This window comes from Haliaeetus leucocephalus, unplaced genomic scaffold (assembly GCF_000737465.1).
Source record: "Haliaeetus leucocephalus isolate CR32 unplaced genomic scaffold, Haliaeetus_leucocephalus-4.0 Scaffold848, whole genome shotgun sequence".
Classification (NCBI taxonomy): domain Eukaryota; kingdom Metazoa; phylum Chordata; class Aves; order Accipitriformes; family Accipitridae; genus Haliaeetus; species Haliaeetus leucocephalus.
In genome coordinates this window covers 6429668-6449507 of record NW_010973284.1, presented here as the reverse complement: position 1 = coordinate 6449507, position 19840 = coordinate 6429668, and the positions used below count along the sequence as shown (strand labels likewise).

The 19840-nt window shown below is 40.8% G+C and overlaps 1 protein-coding gene across 1 annotated transcript in view; it reads right to left on the bottom strand.

Moving 5' to 3' along the window:
- The window catches only part of AGBL4 (ATP/GTP binding protein-like 4), a 580767-nt gene that overhangs the window by 148541 nt on the left and 412386 nt on the right, over positions 1-19840 (bottom strand). The window contains exon 6 of the mRNA XM_010582707.1: positions 11057-11168. Within this exon, the coding sequence (XP_010581009.1) occupies positions 11057-11168 (112 nt within the window). The remainder of the gene's footprint in view (positions 1-11056; positions 11169-19840) is intronic.

The window sequence follows — 19840 nt, the reverse complement described above, 5'->3', positions numbered from 1 at the left end:
TAGTTTTCTTTTCCATTTTATGTTAGGCCCCCTTTCAGAAGTGTGTGCCAATCTAAGGACTTTTTGGCTTTTGTACTCCACCAGGATTGATGAATTTCAGCATGTTTATGTTTATTATTACAGAATGATTCTTTGACAGCTACGTCTTCAATCAAGACTTAATCCTTGCTCAGGGATAAATTAAAAAATCTAGTCTTCTCTTTTGGGCTCTTTGATTTCTTGCTTCAAGAAGACGTCATTTTAAAGTGTATAAATGCAGTTTCTACATCACATTTAATCATGACACTTAATCAGTCCCCATCATTACATTATTTGAGTCCTCATTGCTTCCTTGGTAATTCTGAGCATGACATTATAAAGATGCTTACTGTTACCATCCCATTTTGGCATGGCATTTTAATGCATAGAGGTTGTGAGATTGTTCAGTACTTGTTGATATGATTCCATCCCCCGCCTTTTTTTTTTTTTTTCCCCTTTTTTGCTTCTGAGCTTTCTTTTAACTATAATGTCACTCCTCCACTGGCTTGGTTTCCTCTGCTATTCGTGAGTAATTTTACACTGCTATTCCAGTGCTCACTGATTGAGATGCTATTATGTCAATATCCTCATTTAAAATCAGCATTTCACTTTACCCATCTTCATTGCATACATTGGGCTAATTGTCCACTGGCTGGGTAAGCCTCTATTACAGCTATCCTGCACCAGCAGAATAGCACGAACAGACATAGTTAGGTCAAACACTTGGCCAGCTGTCTGTAAATCATTTTTGAATACTAAGAGCTCTTTTGTATTAAATAAAAAAGCCCTGGCAGTGACTTTGCCCCTGCATCTTAAAAGGCAAATGCAATCCGAAGCGGAAAATTGAGCTACATGAACAAAGGGCATGTTCCCAATGCTGTCTGAAGTAGGAAAAATAAAATGGATTGGCTCATTCCAGGCATTTCCACTTGCATCCTGTGAGAAGCCCCATCTTTAAGAAGCTCTGGCAAAAGCCAGCTAGAATTGACTGCTGTATAGTGCAGGAGCTCATTCTCCTCAGTGCTCATCAGTTCAAATGCAACCGTTGACTGAAGCAGACTTCTCAGTGACCTTGACTCTGACCCAGTTGATAGAAGCACTTGGGGGAGGAGCAGAAGCGAAGGGGGAATTTTTATAACCGAAAAAAATCTCAAACCCTGTGTCTCACTGAAAAACAGAGAAGGGGAGGAGAAACATGAAACCAGAATTACTGAGGAGGAGCTTAAACATGTCTCCCAGACTCAGGGAAACTCTCAACACAGCACTAAGCATGTCAGCCACTCCCTGATTAATGCTACTTAAAATAAAATTTAAAAAGCCTCTCTCCCCAATGCAGATACTAAAAGAGAATTCGATAACATCACAGCTGTAAGAATCACAGAAAGTAAAAGCAGAAAGAAGATGCAAGAGAGCAACAAAAGAATGCATACTGAACCTCTCTTGTACACTCAGACCAAGAAAAAAAATGTGTGTATTATATAAAGGGAATATTTTCCTCCATTGACAAGGGGTAAATTCTTTGAAGAGATGGCTCTGATTCATCAGCAGGGTGCTGGCAGATGCCCCTAGAAAAATACGGAACATGGCTGTACATCTTCAAAAAACTATTTTAGGAGACACTATTTCCTCAGAGGGATATTTGAGTTGTGTTCAGCCCCCTAGGCATGTCCCAGGAAAATACAACCATGTTTTGATGGTAGAGAGGATACTAAAGCTTTGATGGATAATATTTTGATCCAAGGTAAAAGAGAGGAGTTTGACTAAAGGCCCTGAAGAGCTGTGGAAAGAGACAGAGCTGCTGAGCTAAAACTAAGAAAGCAACAACGCAAGTTCCATGTAGTAGCAATAAAACACCTGGAAGAAAAAATAAGGTGTACAGTAGATCACTGCAAAGTGGAGGTCATAACTAACACGTCTGCCCCAAACAAAAACCAGCAGTGCAAAGATTTCTCAGAATGGCAAACTACAGGAAAAAAAACCCAAACGTGTGCCTGATTTAGATGTTTAGAGCAGCAACCTGCAAATGGTACTGCACATAGATACCCCAAGTCACAGGATGCAACTATTAATACATTTGAGAAACTGAAAGAGTTAACTAAAGGGGTACTTATCCAGAGATATGACAGTGAACCACACACTAAATTGTCTAGAGTGCTTCAAAAAGGTGTCTGAGCGTAACAGAGAAGAACAGCTTAGAAGTGTTGCGTACAAACAAACACTGACCATCATTGCATTGAAACAAAGGAGACTTTGGCTTTAGTGTCTTGGATTAAAATGTTTCATTCTTCTTTGGGAGATGAATTTTAGCTGAAACTGTTCCTATTCTGGATACAGACATTACCAAATGGGGATAGCAAAAAACCCCAACCAAAGAAAACACAACCTGTGTCAGAGATTACGACTACAGTGATACAATTAGCACATTGAGTACAAACGGAGAGAAATTTGGTAGCTCTAGACACATTCCCTGGAGAGCCTAGAGTATTTGACAAAAGTATAGGGGAGCATTGTTCAGAGCTAGACTATGAACATGTCAGTGCGATCAAAACAAAACAAAACCAACTAAAAAGCCTGTCTAGTTTAGATGAAATGTGGCTTGTAAATCCCAAATTATAAATTTGCCTTTGCAAAAAATAAGGCTATTAGCAGGGGGTAGCCTGAACAGCACACACCTTCCATGACTATCACTTTAGGGAGTTCACAGTTCCAGGTGGGACTTCGTCTAATGGTGTCAATGATTTCTAAGATGTTATCAGAGAAATTATATATTCGCTTATATATATACACATTTATGTATATGAAGATATACATGTAGGCGGTTTACATTTTGAAAACAAGTCAAAGAGAAGGGACAAAGATCATAGATTAATTGGAGATGAGAAGGAAATCTGTAGAGGTTATTGAGTGTATTTGACTGACTTAAAAAGGAATTAACTCTATCTAACCCTTTCCTAACAAACACCTGTCATAAAACCCTCCAGTAGTAAAGATTCAGCATCTCCTGCAAATAATCTATTCTAGTGCCAAACTAGCTCTGCTGCTAGCAAGTTTCTCATAATACTGTGTGTTTAAAGGACCGTGGGAAGGAAGTTGCTGAGATCAGAAGCTACTTTACCTAGCAGAAATATAGAACATATTAGTAGATTGAGAAAGAATGTTTACTCCAGAACAAACTAGAAGTAGATTTGTTAAAATTGAGTGGAAGAAACTGAGGAATTCTTCTCAACTGTTACTCCCGCTCTCAGGAGACTGCTTACGAGAAAATACCACAGCTAACAAACTGATCATGTGCATCACATTTATTTCTGTCAGCAGATACCCAATTTAACAATGGGAAGAGTTAAATGGGAATACTTTTAAACAGTCTATATGAAGTATAACGTTAGCTAGAGCATTAGTAACTCTTATGATGCTAGTCCAACAGTAAGGTGGGAAATACAGTCAAATCCTAAGCAGCTATGAAGCAAAAGCTACAGAATCAGACACTGATTGGCACATTGCATTGTTAAATTACACCCTAGCACCAGTGAAAGGAAGGTTGCCCTTGATACTGTTTTGTTCAACAGAGAACTGAAATAAGAATTATATTTGCAATACTAAAAAGTTACACTTCAGTCAATAGGGACTTGCAAAATGGAAATGGTACAGGGCATCTCTATAATGTCAACAAACTGGCACAGACACAAACATTACTACAGAAAGCAGCCACAGGGTTATCATAATTGAACACATAGTGCATAAGAAGAGGTAATATCTCTTCTAATTTCAGGAGGAGAGAAATAAGAGGCAACATGTTGGCCATTTTACCTGAAAAGAACATGTACTATATTGGATTGAGAATTATTGGCAAAAAATGATGCCTGATGATAGCTGTTTTGATGTCTGAGTGAAAACCATCAGGTACAAATGACAACGCAGGATATCTGAGGGACTATCTGAACATCACTTCCTAGTAGGTTGTTAAAATTCAATATTGTGTTAACAATGATTATTCACTACTATTGTGTTGTTTAGCTGGAGAAGGAAATCTAAGAGCTCTGCTAACAGCAAAATGGAGCCAGGTAACGTGTTATGCTACAGATCTCATTACCCTCTGTTAATCTGTTATGACTCCATATACCAGATGATGCATACCTCAGCTGATTTGTTTGGCTCCGAGTGATTTCTGAGCAATACCAAACCCCAACCCACAGCCTTTCCAAACATTTATTAACATCCAAACTGGCTTCAGCTGGAATGAGAATCAGCTTATAATTTTCCAGTGAAATATATTCCACTTTGCTGCTCCATTTTATAACAGGAGCAGGGGAGATGATGAGGGAAAAGAAGAATTTTTGAACAGAAAACAATTGTTTGCAGTCATTCAAATGTTAGATTAGATAATACTACTTGTGGGCTTATAGTATAAGAAGCCTAAGTGTACAATTTTTGAAACCCTTGCAAGATCTGTTATTATACTTTATTTGTCAACTATCCAGAATCACATTGATGATAATACTAATAACATCATTTCACAAGATGAGTGGAAGTAGAGCCTCTAAGATTGACACAATTTGCAGGACTGACAAACATAAAATTTATGTCATGGTCCAGCAAAGTACATGCATCTCAGAGACCAGCTGCATTTTTCTTAATGTGGAGTTGTCTGGTGAAGAATGTAGCCCTGCCAAAGGCAGAGAGGATGGGAGGTCACTAGAGCAATGCTGCCATTAGGGATAGTTGCAAGCTGTAAAATATCAATTACAGGTTTCTAAGCCTTCTTTTTGTGACCTAGTTTTCCATGGAACCAGAAAGCTTCCCTCAAAATATGGCACTGCCTTTATAACCGGCATCACTAGAAAAACAAATCCTGATTTCCATCACCACAAAAGTTCAGGATAACGAAGAAAGTTGGGGGTTGAATGTGCAGCGCATGGAGCGCTCCCATAACGCCACACTTTGAACATGGCTCCTGCACAGTCAAAACTACTGTCCTTGATGGTACACTCTAGATGCTGCTACTGAAGGCCTAGAAAAGAAGTAGGTTGAACAACAACAGCATTGACAGAGGGCAGTTTAAACAGTGTCTGAAGACAACACCGGTCAGTCAGAGCAGCATGCAAAAGGGCAGCGACTAAGGGCCTATGTCAAGCATTAACACCTGAACTGCATCATTGAAAGAGATGGGGGGTGGTCTGGAGTGGTAAGAACATGTGTAATCTCCTGACAGGGATGAACAGAGCTTAGTACCAGAATGGGAGAAACAGAAGGTGAAAAGAAAGTCTATGAGCACAGGAGAGGGCTGAGCCTGTACTCTTTCGCAAGGATGATGGGAAAACCTAGAGGAAACCACTTAGCTGAGTAATACAGTCAACTCTAATGAGTTACAGATTGTCAGGGAGAGAATACGTTTCCCTTCAACTGGCTACGATAACCTGCTTCACACACCACTCAATATTATACCTCATCTGCTTTCTAGTATCTGGGTTTATCAGCAGCTAAAGCAACAAGCTGGAACTCAGAGATCAGCTCAGGCCTTTTCCCCAGGCTAAGCTATCTCCACTCTCTTCCTGCAGTGGTGAAGGTGCATGATGTACTGAGGGGAGCCAACCCCAGTGAAGGATATCCATCTGCCTCTAAAGCAGGGTCTAGAGATAGATGATAACACAGAACCAGAAGAGTGTATGTTCAGTACTTTTGGAAGAAAGCAGATATATTCTCTTTCTGGAGAGGAATGCAGCCATCTGCTGAAGAATCCTGAGTTACATTGACTTACCAGACAAATGTTAATTCATCTGTAGTCTTACTGCTTGCACACCCAAGCCTACCTGGATTGAAAACAAGGCCTCCTCAGAGACGGGAAGATTGGAAACATATGCTTTTGTTCAACTCTAAGCCTACACATGGGATCTTAAAAAACCTTTTCAGCATAAAAGGTGTCATTCAGCCTTAAATATCCCCCCCTCATGCCTGCCTGCAGTATTATGTTTACTCATCCTTCCTTATTAATAATTCTGTTGTCAGCAGATACCCACAAAGCCCACAAGCAGTGTCTCTTTCCCTCCCTCACGCCAGTCCATGGCAATAGCAGATTGCCATCCTTTATCAGTTAATTCATCAGCTCTTGTGGCAGATGTCTGTGTGGTGGATCTAAAGGTTCCAGCCCAGCAGATGACTCAGATTTCAGCATGCTGGGGCTTCATTTCAGCTGTATGTTTTGCTTTGAATCAGTGAAAACTTTCACCCAGAATAGTATTAAAAGTATGCAAAGGCTGCAATATCAAGCACTCCAAAGTCAGGAATGGAAACAGAAAAGTTGCCTATGCAGAAATAATTTAAAACTTTGGTATATATGTGCATGACAAAGGAGATGATAATTAATGAGCATACCCCAGGTGAGTGGTTTTTTGTTTTCTTTTCTTTTTGTTCAGGTCTCCAGCTCACTCAGGGCACAAGGTGAATGGCGTCTAACATACGAATCATCTGCATGCAGGACTCCAGCTTCAATGACAACAGGAGGTGGAAAACAGGCAGAATAGAAGAAAGATGGATGCAAGAAGACAAAGGACAGTGTTGCAATGAGAGTGCCTGGGATCACTGCATCCCATCTCTGCATTTTCATTTGAGGGGGGCAAATCACTTGGAACAGATTCTTCCCAAGCGGTCACTTGTTGCCTATTCCTTGTTTTCTAGGTCCTAAGAGCTCCAAATGACAGCAATAGCCTATTCCAATCTTCCTTGAAGAAGGAAGGGGTGGAAACGAGACAGTGAATGTGTCAAGCCTTGGTGAATGACATGAAACAAACCTGATCCCAGGCATCTTAAATCAACTATCTCAAATGAGTAGGTACTTCTGATCGTAACTGTCTCTGCCTCTGTTTCCTGTCCATACAAGGATAACATATTTGTCTCTCACAGAGGTCCCCTAAAAAATAATTAATTAACACTTCTGAAATACTCCCAGGGTATAGCAATGAGCAAAACAAAAAAGCTCATGAAGAGATTAACAATTCTATCCTCAGAGCAGGATCTGAATAGCGCACAGTAAATACAGGACAGGGCTGCACAATGAAGACTGAATCTAAAACAAAATGCTGAATAGCTGCTTATTATGTGAAAGTTTTCCATTTGGAGAACTCAGTGAGGCAGGGGTCTAGCTGAGAGAATAACGTGAGCCCCTATGATTAAAGACCATATCACAATGCACATACTCAAGGGGACTGAGCTGACACTGAACACACTATCTAAGTTCACTCATTAAATCTGTTTTAAAGAGTACGTTTGCTTGTTGGGAAAAGTGCTGGATGGCCACATGAAACCTGTCCAACAATCAAGCAGTTATGCTGCGCTCTCTGTCTCTGAGGCTTCATGTTATCCCAGAGATAATAACTGTTTGATCTCTGTAGACCATCCATATCCTGAGCTTGCCAGTGGTGAGCACTTGATCCCCAGTCCAAAACATTTAAGCACCTGCTTAACTGTAAGCACACAAGGAACACTGCTGAATTCAATCAGATTGTGCATGTGTTTAAATCTAGCTGTGCATACATGCTGTATTAGATTCCTCACCTAGGCTATAGACATTTGTTCTCTAGACAGCTCTCTGTGAAAGTGTGTTATCATGCCCAAGCAGAACCTCCTGGCCCCACAGTTCAGCTGTTGGAACAGCTCATATGAACATCCTTTGAGGTACTTCAGAAAAAAGTCAGCTGAGTTGGTTTAAACAACACATTCCTGTTCTGAGCTAATTCCTCTAACCTGCTCCAGCATAGACGGGGGAACCATCTACACGTATCATGTGGTGGAGAGGTGGGAAGGCAGTGATGTCTGGTATATGGGCAGGGAAAGGTACTTAAGAACAGAAATATCTTCAGCCAACAGCACGTGATCTAGAAGAGCAAGTCTGTCACTTCAGTCTGATCTGCAAGACTGACACCACTAGAAACAGCTGAGAATATCCCCTCTCTTCACATAGGCTAACACAATGACAGTAACTTACCATCAGGACCGATTGTTTCAAAATCAGTGACTTGGAGATTAAAAGCTTCCTATCATTATCTGATTTCTTGATCCATCCACTCCCTCCTAAAGATGATATGGTCATTATGGAAGTTGAAACACTTTAAAAATAAAATAAGCACACTTTGTAAAACCCAGAAGAACAGAGAACCACAGGGGGGTTGGTTTATTTTTACACAGTAACTACAATAAACACTTAGACTTGGACCACTCAGTGCTGGAATCCCTGTAGCTATGGCATTGCGTGCATGTCTCATACCCACTTCACTTATTTCTGTGTCAGTCATCCTCCCCCCTCCAGAATGAACTTTTTTCAAAGGAAACAGCTTATCTTCCATACTGCAGCAGCAGAAGAAAAATCCTCCTATACAGCAGTATTTAAAATGTGTTTTTATGCTCGTATGGCAGCTAATTTTCCTTAAATGATTTAAGGGAATGAATACATCTAAAAGGCCTGCACTGAGCCATTCTGCAACGGCAACATGAAGCTGAACTTCCTGTGCTTTAAACAATCCAATCTTGTGTGGACAGCTCCTCGTCACAGATCTCGTCTAGAATGGGAGGGATGAAGGTTATTTTTTATTACATTATTTTGTAGGGAAGTTTACTTTGCATTTTATTTCACTTCATATTCCCCAGTGTGGGGAGACTTCAGGTGAGGAGAGGGTGGCAGGACAGATGTGTTCAAATGCATAAACCCTGATCCATTTCAGTTTGACAACAGCCTTCCTGCAACTGGTTCACCTATGCGTGCAGCCAACCATCTATCATGCATTACTCATCTGGAAGTTACACTCTACACCTGGAGAGTAGTTAAAATCTTTAGCAGCCTGAAGTGATTCAAAGCAGGTTTTTATTCTGGCACTCTGTCAGGAGGGAGGGGCGGGGTTTTTTTATCTCAAGTACTTAATAAAAATAGTCACTTCTAATGCAGGATGGCACATGTACAGTCCCATGCCCTCTCTCTGAGGTAGCTGGCATGTTTTCCCCTTTTGTCCCAGCACTTTGGGTATGGTCTGTTCATACAAGTATTACTGGGATTAGAGGGACTGAGAAACTGGTATTGCCTGAGAAAAACAATAATGCCATATACTGCATTGTATTGCTGAGGGTCTCTAAAACTGTCAGAAAGGCTGGTATGGACTAGAGGATGATAAATCCAGACAAGAAGGTTTTTTGGTGAGTAGCTAATTCACTGAGAAATGAAACTCTGAAGAGCCGCCTGAACTTTGCTGGTACTTTAATTAAAAAAAAAAAAAAAAAAGATTCTTAAATAGTATTTAAAAAAAAAAAAATTAAATAACCCTGAAAATGAAATGTTACAAGTTACACTTGTGTTTGAAAGGCTCCTTTTTCTTTCCCTCAGAAGGAAATGAACTGGAACTGGTTCATCTCAGGCTGATCACTGGGGAGGGATGGGAAACAGAGAGATGGAGGAAAGGAAAAGATTTCCATTTCAGACCAACTCTGACCAAACATTTCTTTTGATTTTTCATTTTAGCCACCACAGCAAATAAATTCATTCTGCCCAAATAGGGCAGCTGGAAACTACCAGAGTTTTAAAGCTTCCCAGGAATGGAACAAAGCTGAAAAGAATCCTCGCCCCCCCAAATAGCTTTATTTTACTGACAGTGACTTCTAATAGTACCAGGATTTGTTGCTTTACTAGCTAGAAGCATTTCCCTACACCCAATCTTCCTGTAATGTTTAAGGACCTCTATTCTTGGGAAAAAAACCTTTCTTCTCAGACAAAGCAACCTTCATGCTCTCCATCATCTAGAAGGAAAATTGTCTTGCTATTTGGGGTAGGAAACAGAGGAAAGACCAGGCTGACTGTAAAACTCCTTTCTGTACTTTCCATCGTCATCACTCTAATGCAGCAGAGCTTAGGAGCTTTGGTCACAGGCACAATGCTAGGTGCTGCACAAACAGAATAGAAAGACAAATTCTGTGCCAAACAACTAGCAGTCTAAGAAAATATTTTCCAGGCAATTGGATTCCATTCTATATGGAAGGACCTTGTCTATTAACCTATCTTCCTTGTACCTAAAACCCCTTCTGTACAGGTATTACTACAAGCTGGAAGATAAAAAGTCCAGTTAAGATGTATTGGGAGAACCAGGAGTTAAATTAAAGGAGCTCTTATACTATACATGATGTAGCCAGGAGTAAGAATCCTCTTTCTTTATTAGCAAGGCAAACCGGGTCCTTTCTCACACTAACAGAAAGGAAAAAAGAAAAAAATAGAAAAAAAAAAAAGGTAAAACTTCAGGCAATTAAAGATCCAAATGCCATCTCCATAATGGGAAGCAAAAAGAAAGGACAAATACCAGGAATGCCATACAGAAAAAATAATCATCTATAAAAACTCCTCTTATTTTTTTGGCAGTGATTTTTTCCTACCCATCTCCATCTTTGTTCAGCAGTTTTTCTTAGGTGCCACGTTCAATAATCCTTCTGTGCTTTGATGTCAAACATTCAATAGCTGTCTGCCTCCCTCCCACTCTGCTTCTCCATATTCTCTGCAATCCATCTCCTCTGATTAGCTAAGATTTCACCTTCAAGAACACCTCTGCTTCTCTAAGTGAGCATGAGTGTGTGCGTGTGTGTTTATATAATATTTGCAAATATTATCCCCCTTCTGCTCTGCACGCTACATAGCAACCCCTGCTGGAGCTCTGGATTAAACATCAATGCCATTCAGTAATTCAATTTGGGGGACCTGCTGGTTTGAATCCAGCTCAGGACATCACAAGAGCAGGTCGATTGAATTTAGGCCCTGCTTTCAGAATTATTCCATATTTAATCTGAACTGAACTTCATTTCACTTGCTCTCTCCACTCTGATGCTTCTTGTGACAAAAGACACAAATACTCCCTGATCGCATGCAGTGCAAGAGGTGTTTGCTTACTTCTCTTTTATTTTGGTTTGCCACTGGATTAAGCCATGTCAGAGTTACTGGCATCTTGCACAGCCCTGCAGCGGGAGAGAGTCAGTACCTCATGAAGTGGCTGTTCTGACATCACTTTTCCTCACTCACCGGATTGTTGTACATCTCAATGATGAGCTGTTTCACTCCGTGCAGTGTGGGATGAGCCCAAGGAGATGGATTTGCCCAGTGCCGGTTTAAATCAAACCCCATCAGGGAGCACCTGCACACACAAAAAAACAACACACACAAAGGACATACATGGGCTGCAGCCTCTTCTGGCTTCAGCTGCAGAATCAGGGCTGTATTCTGCAGCTGATGTATTTAAACAAGTTATTCTCATGGAAAAAACAAAGCAAATGCTCCCCCGAGGACAAGGAAAGCCTGCAGCAATGGCCACTTTTAAAAATAACATGACCAATAGAGTATCAACTGAAACATCTTTCATCATTCAGCCTTCTTCCCCTCCACAACACATATGCCCACTCTATTCTTTGCGTTTTGCCAGCTTTTCATGCTGGCAGTGGAAGAGCCTGCTTGGCCTTCAAGGTTCCCTTCTCGTCAGTGCTCTAGGTGGGGGTCTATAGCTATGAGGATGATTCATAAACCGCATCACCAGGCCTTTACTTTGCCCTCAGTCAGGCCTTGACTCAGCAGAGCTGTTAAGAGCATTGAAATCAATGGCCATTAAGTATGTGCTTAAGGGATTTAAAGCATGAATGTAATTGTTGCTCTAACCCAGGGCCTCAGTCTCTTCCCCTCCTGCAATTGCCTACACAAAAGTTAGCCAACCAAGACACTAAGTTAAAATGCTTATTGGCCATCAAATCTTGTGGGTGTTGAAGCACATATGCCACCTTGGCTTCTCCTTGCTGCCCTGACTTATATCCCTCTCAGTACATTGTCTTGAGTTTCATTCTGCTGCTCCCAGTCCCCCGGAGTAATACCTCATTTTTTGTCAAGTCCCACTGAAACTCAATGGGCTGTTGTTAGAGTGAAAACAGAAGAAATTACAAGGCTGGAAGTGGCACAAATACAGGGGGGGAAATCATGTCCCTTGCCTACTGCAGAGATCACCTAGACAATCTGTGGCCACTGATAAAAGCAGGAAGAGAAGCCACTTCTGTTGTCTCAAGCTGAGCTTGGGACCAGTGGACCTTGGGTAGATCTTGCTCAAGAATTCTGTGAAAGACTACACATACATAATAAAAGCCCAAGCAGAGATACAACTTCCTCTATATTTAAAACAAACAACAAAAAAGCAACCTCACTTCTAAGCCTTAAAGCTTCTTGAGAAAAGAAGAGCTTTCATTGATCCCTGGTCTATTACGAGAATGTCTGTTCAGCCTTAATCTTTTAAACACACCTATGCAAACAATAGAGATTTACTCCAGTAGCGCTATCCTTCAACAAAAATTGTAAGAATCTGATGACCAAAACCCATAAGTTTAATTGGCAAAAAGAAAGGAAAATGCCTCACTTCTCTAACAGCTGAAACAAATGATTGCATACATCAAACACAAATAAAAACTAACACAGAGAAGTGAAATGCTAAGAAAACTGAGGGGATGAATCCTATGAACCAGAAAATACAAAGTTAACAGGAAACTCTTTTGTAAAAATTCTTTTGGGAACCTAAGCAGGCAGGAGCTGTCATGCTCCTTGGCCTTAGACAACCCAACCATCAGGCTGTCTGGGAGTTCAAACACCCAACTGCCAGCTCTGCAACTCCATCACTGCTGTCTTGGTGTACAGACAAGCCAGATGGCTCACTGTGGTGGAGAAAGCCACCTCCTTGTCTTGGTGGTCACTTGTCTGCTTGTCTAGTGAACAGGTGGATTTCTTCTCTGGACACTCCAACAGCTACAATTCCATAGACAACTCTGAAAGTTGTCTCCACCCTGCTATAAAGCAAAGCATATTATATGAGATTTCTCTCTCTTTTTTTTTCTCTTCACATAAACTCTCTCCACTCAGTTCTACTAAATCCTATCTTCATGTGAACTCACAGACATTAATATAAAATCAGAAGTACTTCCAGAGACATAGGTGGAATTACATTGGGATAAAACTGGTGTAAGAACAGAATCACAGGAATGAGTTTTTTGTTTAACAAAAGCAGAAACTGTGATGATCATTATGAGTCTTACTGTATTTTGGCACAATTCCCAAAGAAACAGCATGCTTACTCCACAGGGTAACTTTCTTCAGAGATCAGAACCTGAAATCATATCCCCTTATATGGTTAATGTGTCCCATCTACATTTTGTTTTAAGAATATTTAAAACTAATAACACTACAGAAAACAAGTATATTTAGATTCCATTATGTTCATCTCCAAAGCACATTGAACTGACCAAGCTTCAGAGCACCAAAAGCAAATTTTAAATTCAAATGTGGATTGTCAATATTAAATTTGGGGTTTGGGACTTTTTAGATAACTTTATATAAGTCATCCCTATAGGGAACAGAAGTAAGCAAAATCTAATTTCTGTAAGATACTAAGGCATTGTGATTTGCAATATTTGAATTTGCCATGAAAGTCTGGTTAGTGATGAATCTCATAGTTCATTTCAAGCAACAAGAACAGTTGAAAATTGTTGTCTTTACTTGAGAAGACTTTATAAACAGAAGGAAGCAATGCTTGACAAACAAGTTATTCATTTGGGAAGCTCCTCTGAGATATATTTAATAGGAACACAAATTAATTTCCAAATATCATTTAGCTAGTCTTTGATGTGGTATATCACATCTTTATCAATGTAACAACAATTAATTATATTTCTGAAGTAGGCATTATAATTTCTTTCCAGCCTGGGAATAGTGTAAAATTTTCTCTCCCCCCCTCCTCCCATTTTTAAGTCTTTTTTCCTTCCTTTTTACCTAAAGACAAATTTGTATCTACCACATTCTCTCTTTATTCATATGTTGCAAACTTGTGGTCTCTCTAAGGAAACATCAAGTTGTGTTCCTTGGTACTTCAGATTTGATTATTGACTCTATTACATGTAGAACTGTCTCCCAAAGCTCACGTATATCAGGACATGACCAAAACATATGGTAAGAGTCTCCCACATGCCTATTACAGATCCTTCATTCATTATGTTCTCTTGCTCCCAGATGATGTGATCTCCCCTGTGGCTAATACCTCCAGTGCAAGAACTTGAACAGGATAACTTAAAAATTGCATCTTGCACTGCTTTTTAATTCCCCCTACCAATCTTAAGCCAGCTCATTTCTAGTACACACTGCTTGCTCCTTCCATGGCTTAACTGTTTACTTGCTGCTTCAAGCACTGGGTAGGCAAAATAGAAATATAGGTATACTCTGGAAACAGCAGCTCTACAATGGGAAACAGTGTTCCAATATAATACAGAATCCTTCTATATTTTAGACCAGCTTTCTTACTCAGAATGCAAGTGTTGTCATTGGCTTCAGTATGGTTCCTCATGTGACTGTAAGTGTTCCCCAGATTTAGAAAGGGCCTCCAAATCTGTCCTGTACAGATTAGGTTTATTTTGTGCACTAAATAAACTAATGTGTTCGGTACAAAATCAACAAGGGGAAAACCCCCTAAATTATATCAAAAAAACTGTTTAAGGATGACCTTTGAAAGGGGAAATGGAGGAGAACAAAACAGGAGACATTACGGACTCCAAGAGGTGCAAGGGAAGACAAAAGCAGCTTCAAAATTAGTGAGGCCCAGAGCAGGTGAACATTTCCAGAGTAAGGGCACTGGAGAATACCCCATTCCATGAGGTTTAGTGGCCATGCCCATGAATGCTCTTATAAATGTGGCTGGTAATATTGACATGGAGCCAGATAAGAATGACATGCTGGCACAGACTCTCGTAGGTTAGAAAAAAGTGTAATCAGGAATAGGTGAGCTTTCTAAAACAAGCAAAGTAGCAAACTGCTACTATTACTTGATTGTGGTCTTCATTCATACTGTGAAAACCTGGGTTGTGTGTCACATAGTCATTGCTGCCACCAAAAATTACATGTATGTAATTTAAAATATTTAAGCTGTTGACAATTGTTTGAATTTTGGATTATGCTGATTAAGGTTTGCTAGATATACAGACCACATACTATGTTTCTGCTTTGTGAATGAATGTACATTTAAATCAGGTTCTGTGATTATACTTGTTGAATTAGAATTTGTTTCACAAATGTTCTCCAGCCTTTTTCTAAAATTTCTGTTTTCTATAAGTAGATAAATTTATTACAGTGTTTATAAATTTACATAAACACAGTGCAAATTCAGTCAAAGCAAATGAGTTTCAAAATTGAAATGGAAACTGAAACATTTTGCAGTATTCATCCCTCCCTACTTGGGAGGCAGCCAGATCTCAAGAGGTTACCAGCACAACTCAGTAAAACCAAAGATGTTCAGACCAGCATTCAGCTTGCTGGGCAATTATCTGGACAGAACCTCCTTGCCTCTGGGGGCTTAACTCATCACTGGTTTTAAGGATTTCTTATGCAGCTGCTTTAAGGAAAACATCCTTGTCCCTTTCCGGAAATGAGGAAGGTTTAGTACCAAGGCCTATGCTGTGTTTATTTTTGGGCCTGCTTCCTATTCTTTCAGGTTGTGCCGCTTCTTTCTGGAATCTCCAAGTTACAGAAACCTCCAGGAACTCTGCCTTCCTTTCACTGCAGTTCTCCCTCCCCTGTTCGTTTTTGCTACTATGTGAGTCTAAGTCTCTCACTAACAGACCCATTTCCACAAGGTGAGATATGGAGAATAATGGAGGAAAGGAGTTAAAGAAATCCTTTTTCATGGCATATGATTTATTACAAAGAGAACTCTACACTCTTCCCTTCAGCTTTGTAAGGTTGCATTGGTTCATTGGATCAGTACCAGGTGAATCTCCAGATAATGCCGCACACAAAGCCAGGGAGTTCAAATCCACAAATGGCACTACCAACAGGGTTAGGATTTGAAATTGAAAAGGTAGTGGGGGGAGGGGGTGCACTGACTTTTTTTTTCCTCAGGCTTATTGCAATAAGAGTGGAGACAGAGGGTAATTGGTCTCTATTGTTGCACTTGTCTGAAGCAAGAGTTATAGCAAGAAACTGCTGTGAGACTGCAGCCTGCAATATCATGCAGGAAGAGTAGGTATGCAGTATGAGTGAATGCAAGGGGAACACGTGGAAGACTTGCTTCTTTTAATAAATATATCATTTTAGACTTGATATATTCACGACATTTTACAAATCAACTCTAAACCTGCCGTCAAAGTCAGAATGTTCATTAGTGTGCATTTCACTGTTTGGGTGCTTAGGGTTTGCAATTTATGCATTTACCTGTTATTCATTAAAGAGGATTCATTCAAGCCCACATGTTCTAAGGTAATTAGGTAGCAAGACATCCTAACACTCCAGCTACAGAGAATTCCCCCTCCCAACTCTCTCTCCCCCTCCCCAGCTTTCTGCATTTTTAATTTAGAGCTCTGGAAACCTTCACAAAGGCTACTTAACATAACCACTGCAGTGTGCTCCAGGCAGAACACAAGTGGCCATACAGAGCAGAACAGCATTAGCTCCCAGAGACCACATGGTGGAGTAGATGTTTACAGAATGAGCACTGCATGGTGTACTGACATAATTTTAAATAGTACATGACGGTTAAAGATGTGTTTCTCCATTTTCTGTGTAAACAATGTTAAATAAGAATAAACACAAAGGGATATTTTATCCTTCTGATGAATACATGCATTTCTCAGAGCTGGTAATAGGCGTTACAGACACACGCACCAAGGAGAACACTCATCCCCACCTGACATGGGCAGACTCCCTTATCTGATCTTCAGGATAGATCTTAATTCTAGTATTTAACTCTCCCTACACAGCCCGGGTCCTCAGTAATGCCAGAAGGATTCCTAGGCATGAAGCAGAATGCTGGAAATAAAACCCCATCCCGCAGTTAGAGAATCATGCCCTGTGAGTGTGCCTGGGATATAAGACGGTAAGATCCTATCACTAGTGTAGCTCATCCCTGTGGCTAGCATAGGACTCATCCCCCCCCTGAATTTTTTCCTGCATGGTGCCCAGCCCAGTTTTCAGTTTTTCAAGGGACAGGGTTTCCAGTGCATACCCTGGGAGGCAAGTCCCAGTTTAGCAAAGTTCTCCCATAGGAAGCGCATGTCTGGCCCCATGCGTGGATCTCTCCGCATGAATGCTCTGCAGGAGCAGGTCTCGTCTGTCCTGCCCCTGGAAGGTGTTCACGGGACTCCCACTCCCAGCCGCACGCTGAGTCACACTGGCACATCAATCTCACGCACCCAGATGCTTTAACCAAGTTACTGAGAACACCTACAGTTCTTCCATTTTAAGGCCTGATTCATTGTTTGGCCTTTTCAAAACCAAACATATCACTGACTTAATGAGAGGAACACAGCAGACAGTGGATTTTTTTCCAACTGTTGGATCCCAGAGAATTTCCATTGCAGGCATTGACCCTTCAGAAATTTCACATACATAGACCATAATGCAGTGTTATATGAACTTTCTTTCCTGATGTAGTCCAAAAGCCACCCGCAACTCATGGATCACAAGCTGTAAACCACTGAGAAAGAGAATTTTAACTTCACGTGTGCTTAATTTACTGGACTCCCTCCTCTGAAAGTGCTGTCAACAGCTCAAGCTCCTCTAGGCCCTCCTGCCAGTCTTCCTGAGCCTTCCACACAGTGCCCTAATACTATCTCCTTACAAACCTTTCCCTTCGGACAGGCAGACCCTCTTTAAACTATTTGTATTTCTTTGTCATTCTACATTCCTGGAGGCAGAGGCTGGGTGGAGATAAGGTAAACTCGTCGCAGTGGTTCACAGAAAACAGCTAATATACACGTTAGCATTTCTGGAGACACAGCTCATCTTCAATTATACTTTTGTTCCCACTTCTGCCCCTTGTCAGACTATGCAAATAATCTGATACACAACACACCTCGCAATTATTAGTGAATACTCCAGCTGCTGTAGAATGACATTCCCCCGCATTGTAACATGTATTTCACATACTTTTTGGCAGATGAAGCTGGCAGTCTTGCTTAACCCACTCACCTTCAGGCAAGAGGAAAGGAGTGTTATGTTACCTGTAGACTAGCATTATATGAACATCCCCAAAAGACGGTTCGGCTCTTACTATCAGACCTATTACACAGAGAAAGCTGCAGTCAAAGGAGCCAACCTTAACGTCACAAAGTTGAGCTTTTTAGAAGTTTGGATATGCCACAGCCGCACAGATACATAGAGGCTTCATTCAGCCCTGTGTCTGTCATTATTATGACACAGCCTTTAACTACAGGAGCACAGGGTGTTTTTTCCACAGGGCTCTTGCTTTATTCTGTGCACAGGATCAACACTGTTCATTAATGAGCGGATTATTCAATATTTTGGCTTTCCCTTATTGTTCAATATGCAGCCCTGGGCTCCTGCTTACTGCATGCTACTCAAAGCCTGCTCTGAGGACAGAGCTATTCAGTTCTTCATGGCTTTTCTAAAGTGCTTAGCACTGCAGGAGACAACTGCTTTATAAACACTGATGGACTAATTTTCCCAGCAGCACTGGTTCAAGAGGGGACCACATTGTCCCCAATTCATAAAAGAGCAATTGGGACAAAAAGTGACTCACATAAAAGACAGTGGCTAATTTGGGCCACCATATCTGAGAGGCCAAGGACAGGATTTTTGTTTAAGAGAACTTCGATTTATATAGCATGTCACATGTTTGGCACCTAACTTACATTAATTTGAGCTGAAGCTGATTGTACTCAAGGCTTCTCCAAATCTGACCCCCAAATGGCAATGTGAGTGGACAGAATATTAGAAATCCAGGTTTGTGGAATTAGGAGAGTTGGAGGTTACTATAAAATGGTAGGACATTACTGGATCATTAATGGGTTTTGGGTGTTTTTCAGTCATACCTTAATTCAGCCGTTTTGCTTGGCTTTGGATCCCAATACTGCTGCATTCAACTGCGTCTGAGAACCTACTCTAATACGTGGTCGTTAGGGTTAGCACTGTACCTGGTATTGCCTTTACTCTCCTGAATAGGATTTATCGATTACTCCACTACATTACAATCTATCAGGCTATTTGCATCCAGAACATCACTTGTGCAAAGGCAGTGATGCTGCACACACATTCTCAATAGGTCATGCCAAAACTCAGCCAGAATTACATCTCCATCATCACAAGGGCCTTTTCCTCTTTGATATCCTGAAGCAAGGGTTTGACTTGATATCAAAACTGTCAAGAAGGTGTGCAGTATTCCGATGAAATAGTAAACAGAAAAGCAATACAGGACTGGCAACCTGCTGGCTGAATACTAACTAACAAGGCTTAACTGCCCAGCACCAGAGAGCACAATTACTGGCTTCCTTTTACAACTGTGTTTACTAACAGACTCTAACACACTTAGTTATTTCTCACTCCCATACACAACCAGAATATTGATTGTATTCCTTCAGAGTCTTGCCATGTCTGTAACTTGTTCAGCTCGCAAACAACTTTTTGGATACATAAGTATGCAACTGTTTCGGGTTAGCAGGGGAGAAGGCCCTTTTTATTGTCTATGCCCAGCATTACTCAACCCATACACACTGCCTGCAAGCAGCTTACTCCTGCTTTATTAGCTAGCATGTATGATTTTCATCAAACGTTAGAGTCAGGGATATGTCCATTAGCCAGGCACTCCAATACAAAGTCCTTTTACCACTACTAGGTGAAAAATTTACAATTGTATGGAAAATCCTGAACAAAACCCCAGGTCTCATAATATTACAGGAGGGGGAAGATGACCCAGTGGTTCATTTAGGGTGACAACATGAGACTGTTAAGACCTCTTATGCAACGCAGGAAAAAATTGCAATGCCTTGGTTCTTCTCTTGT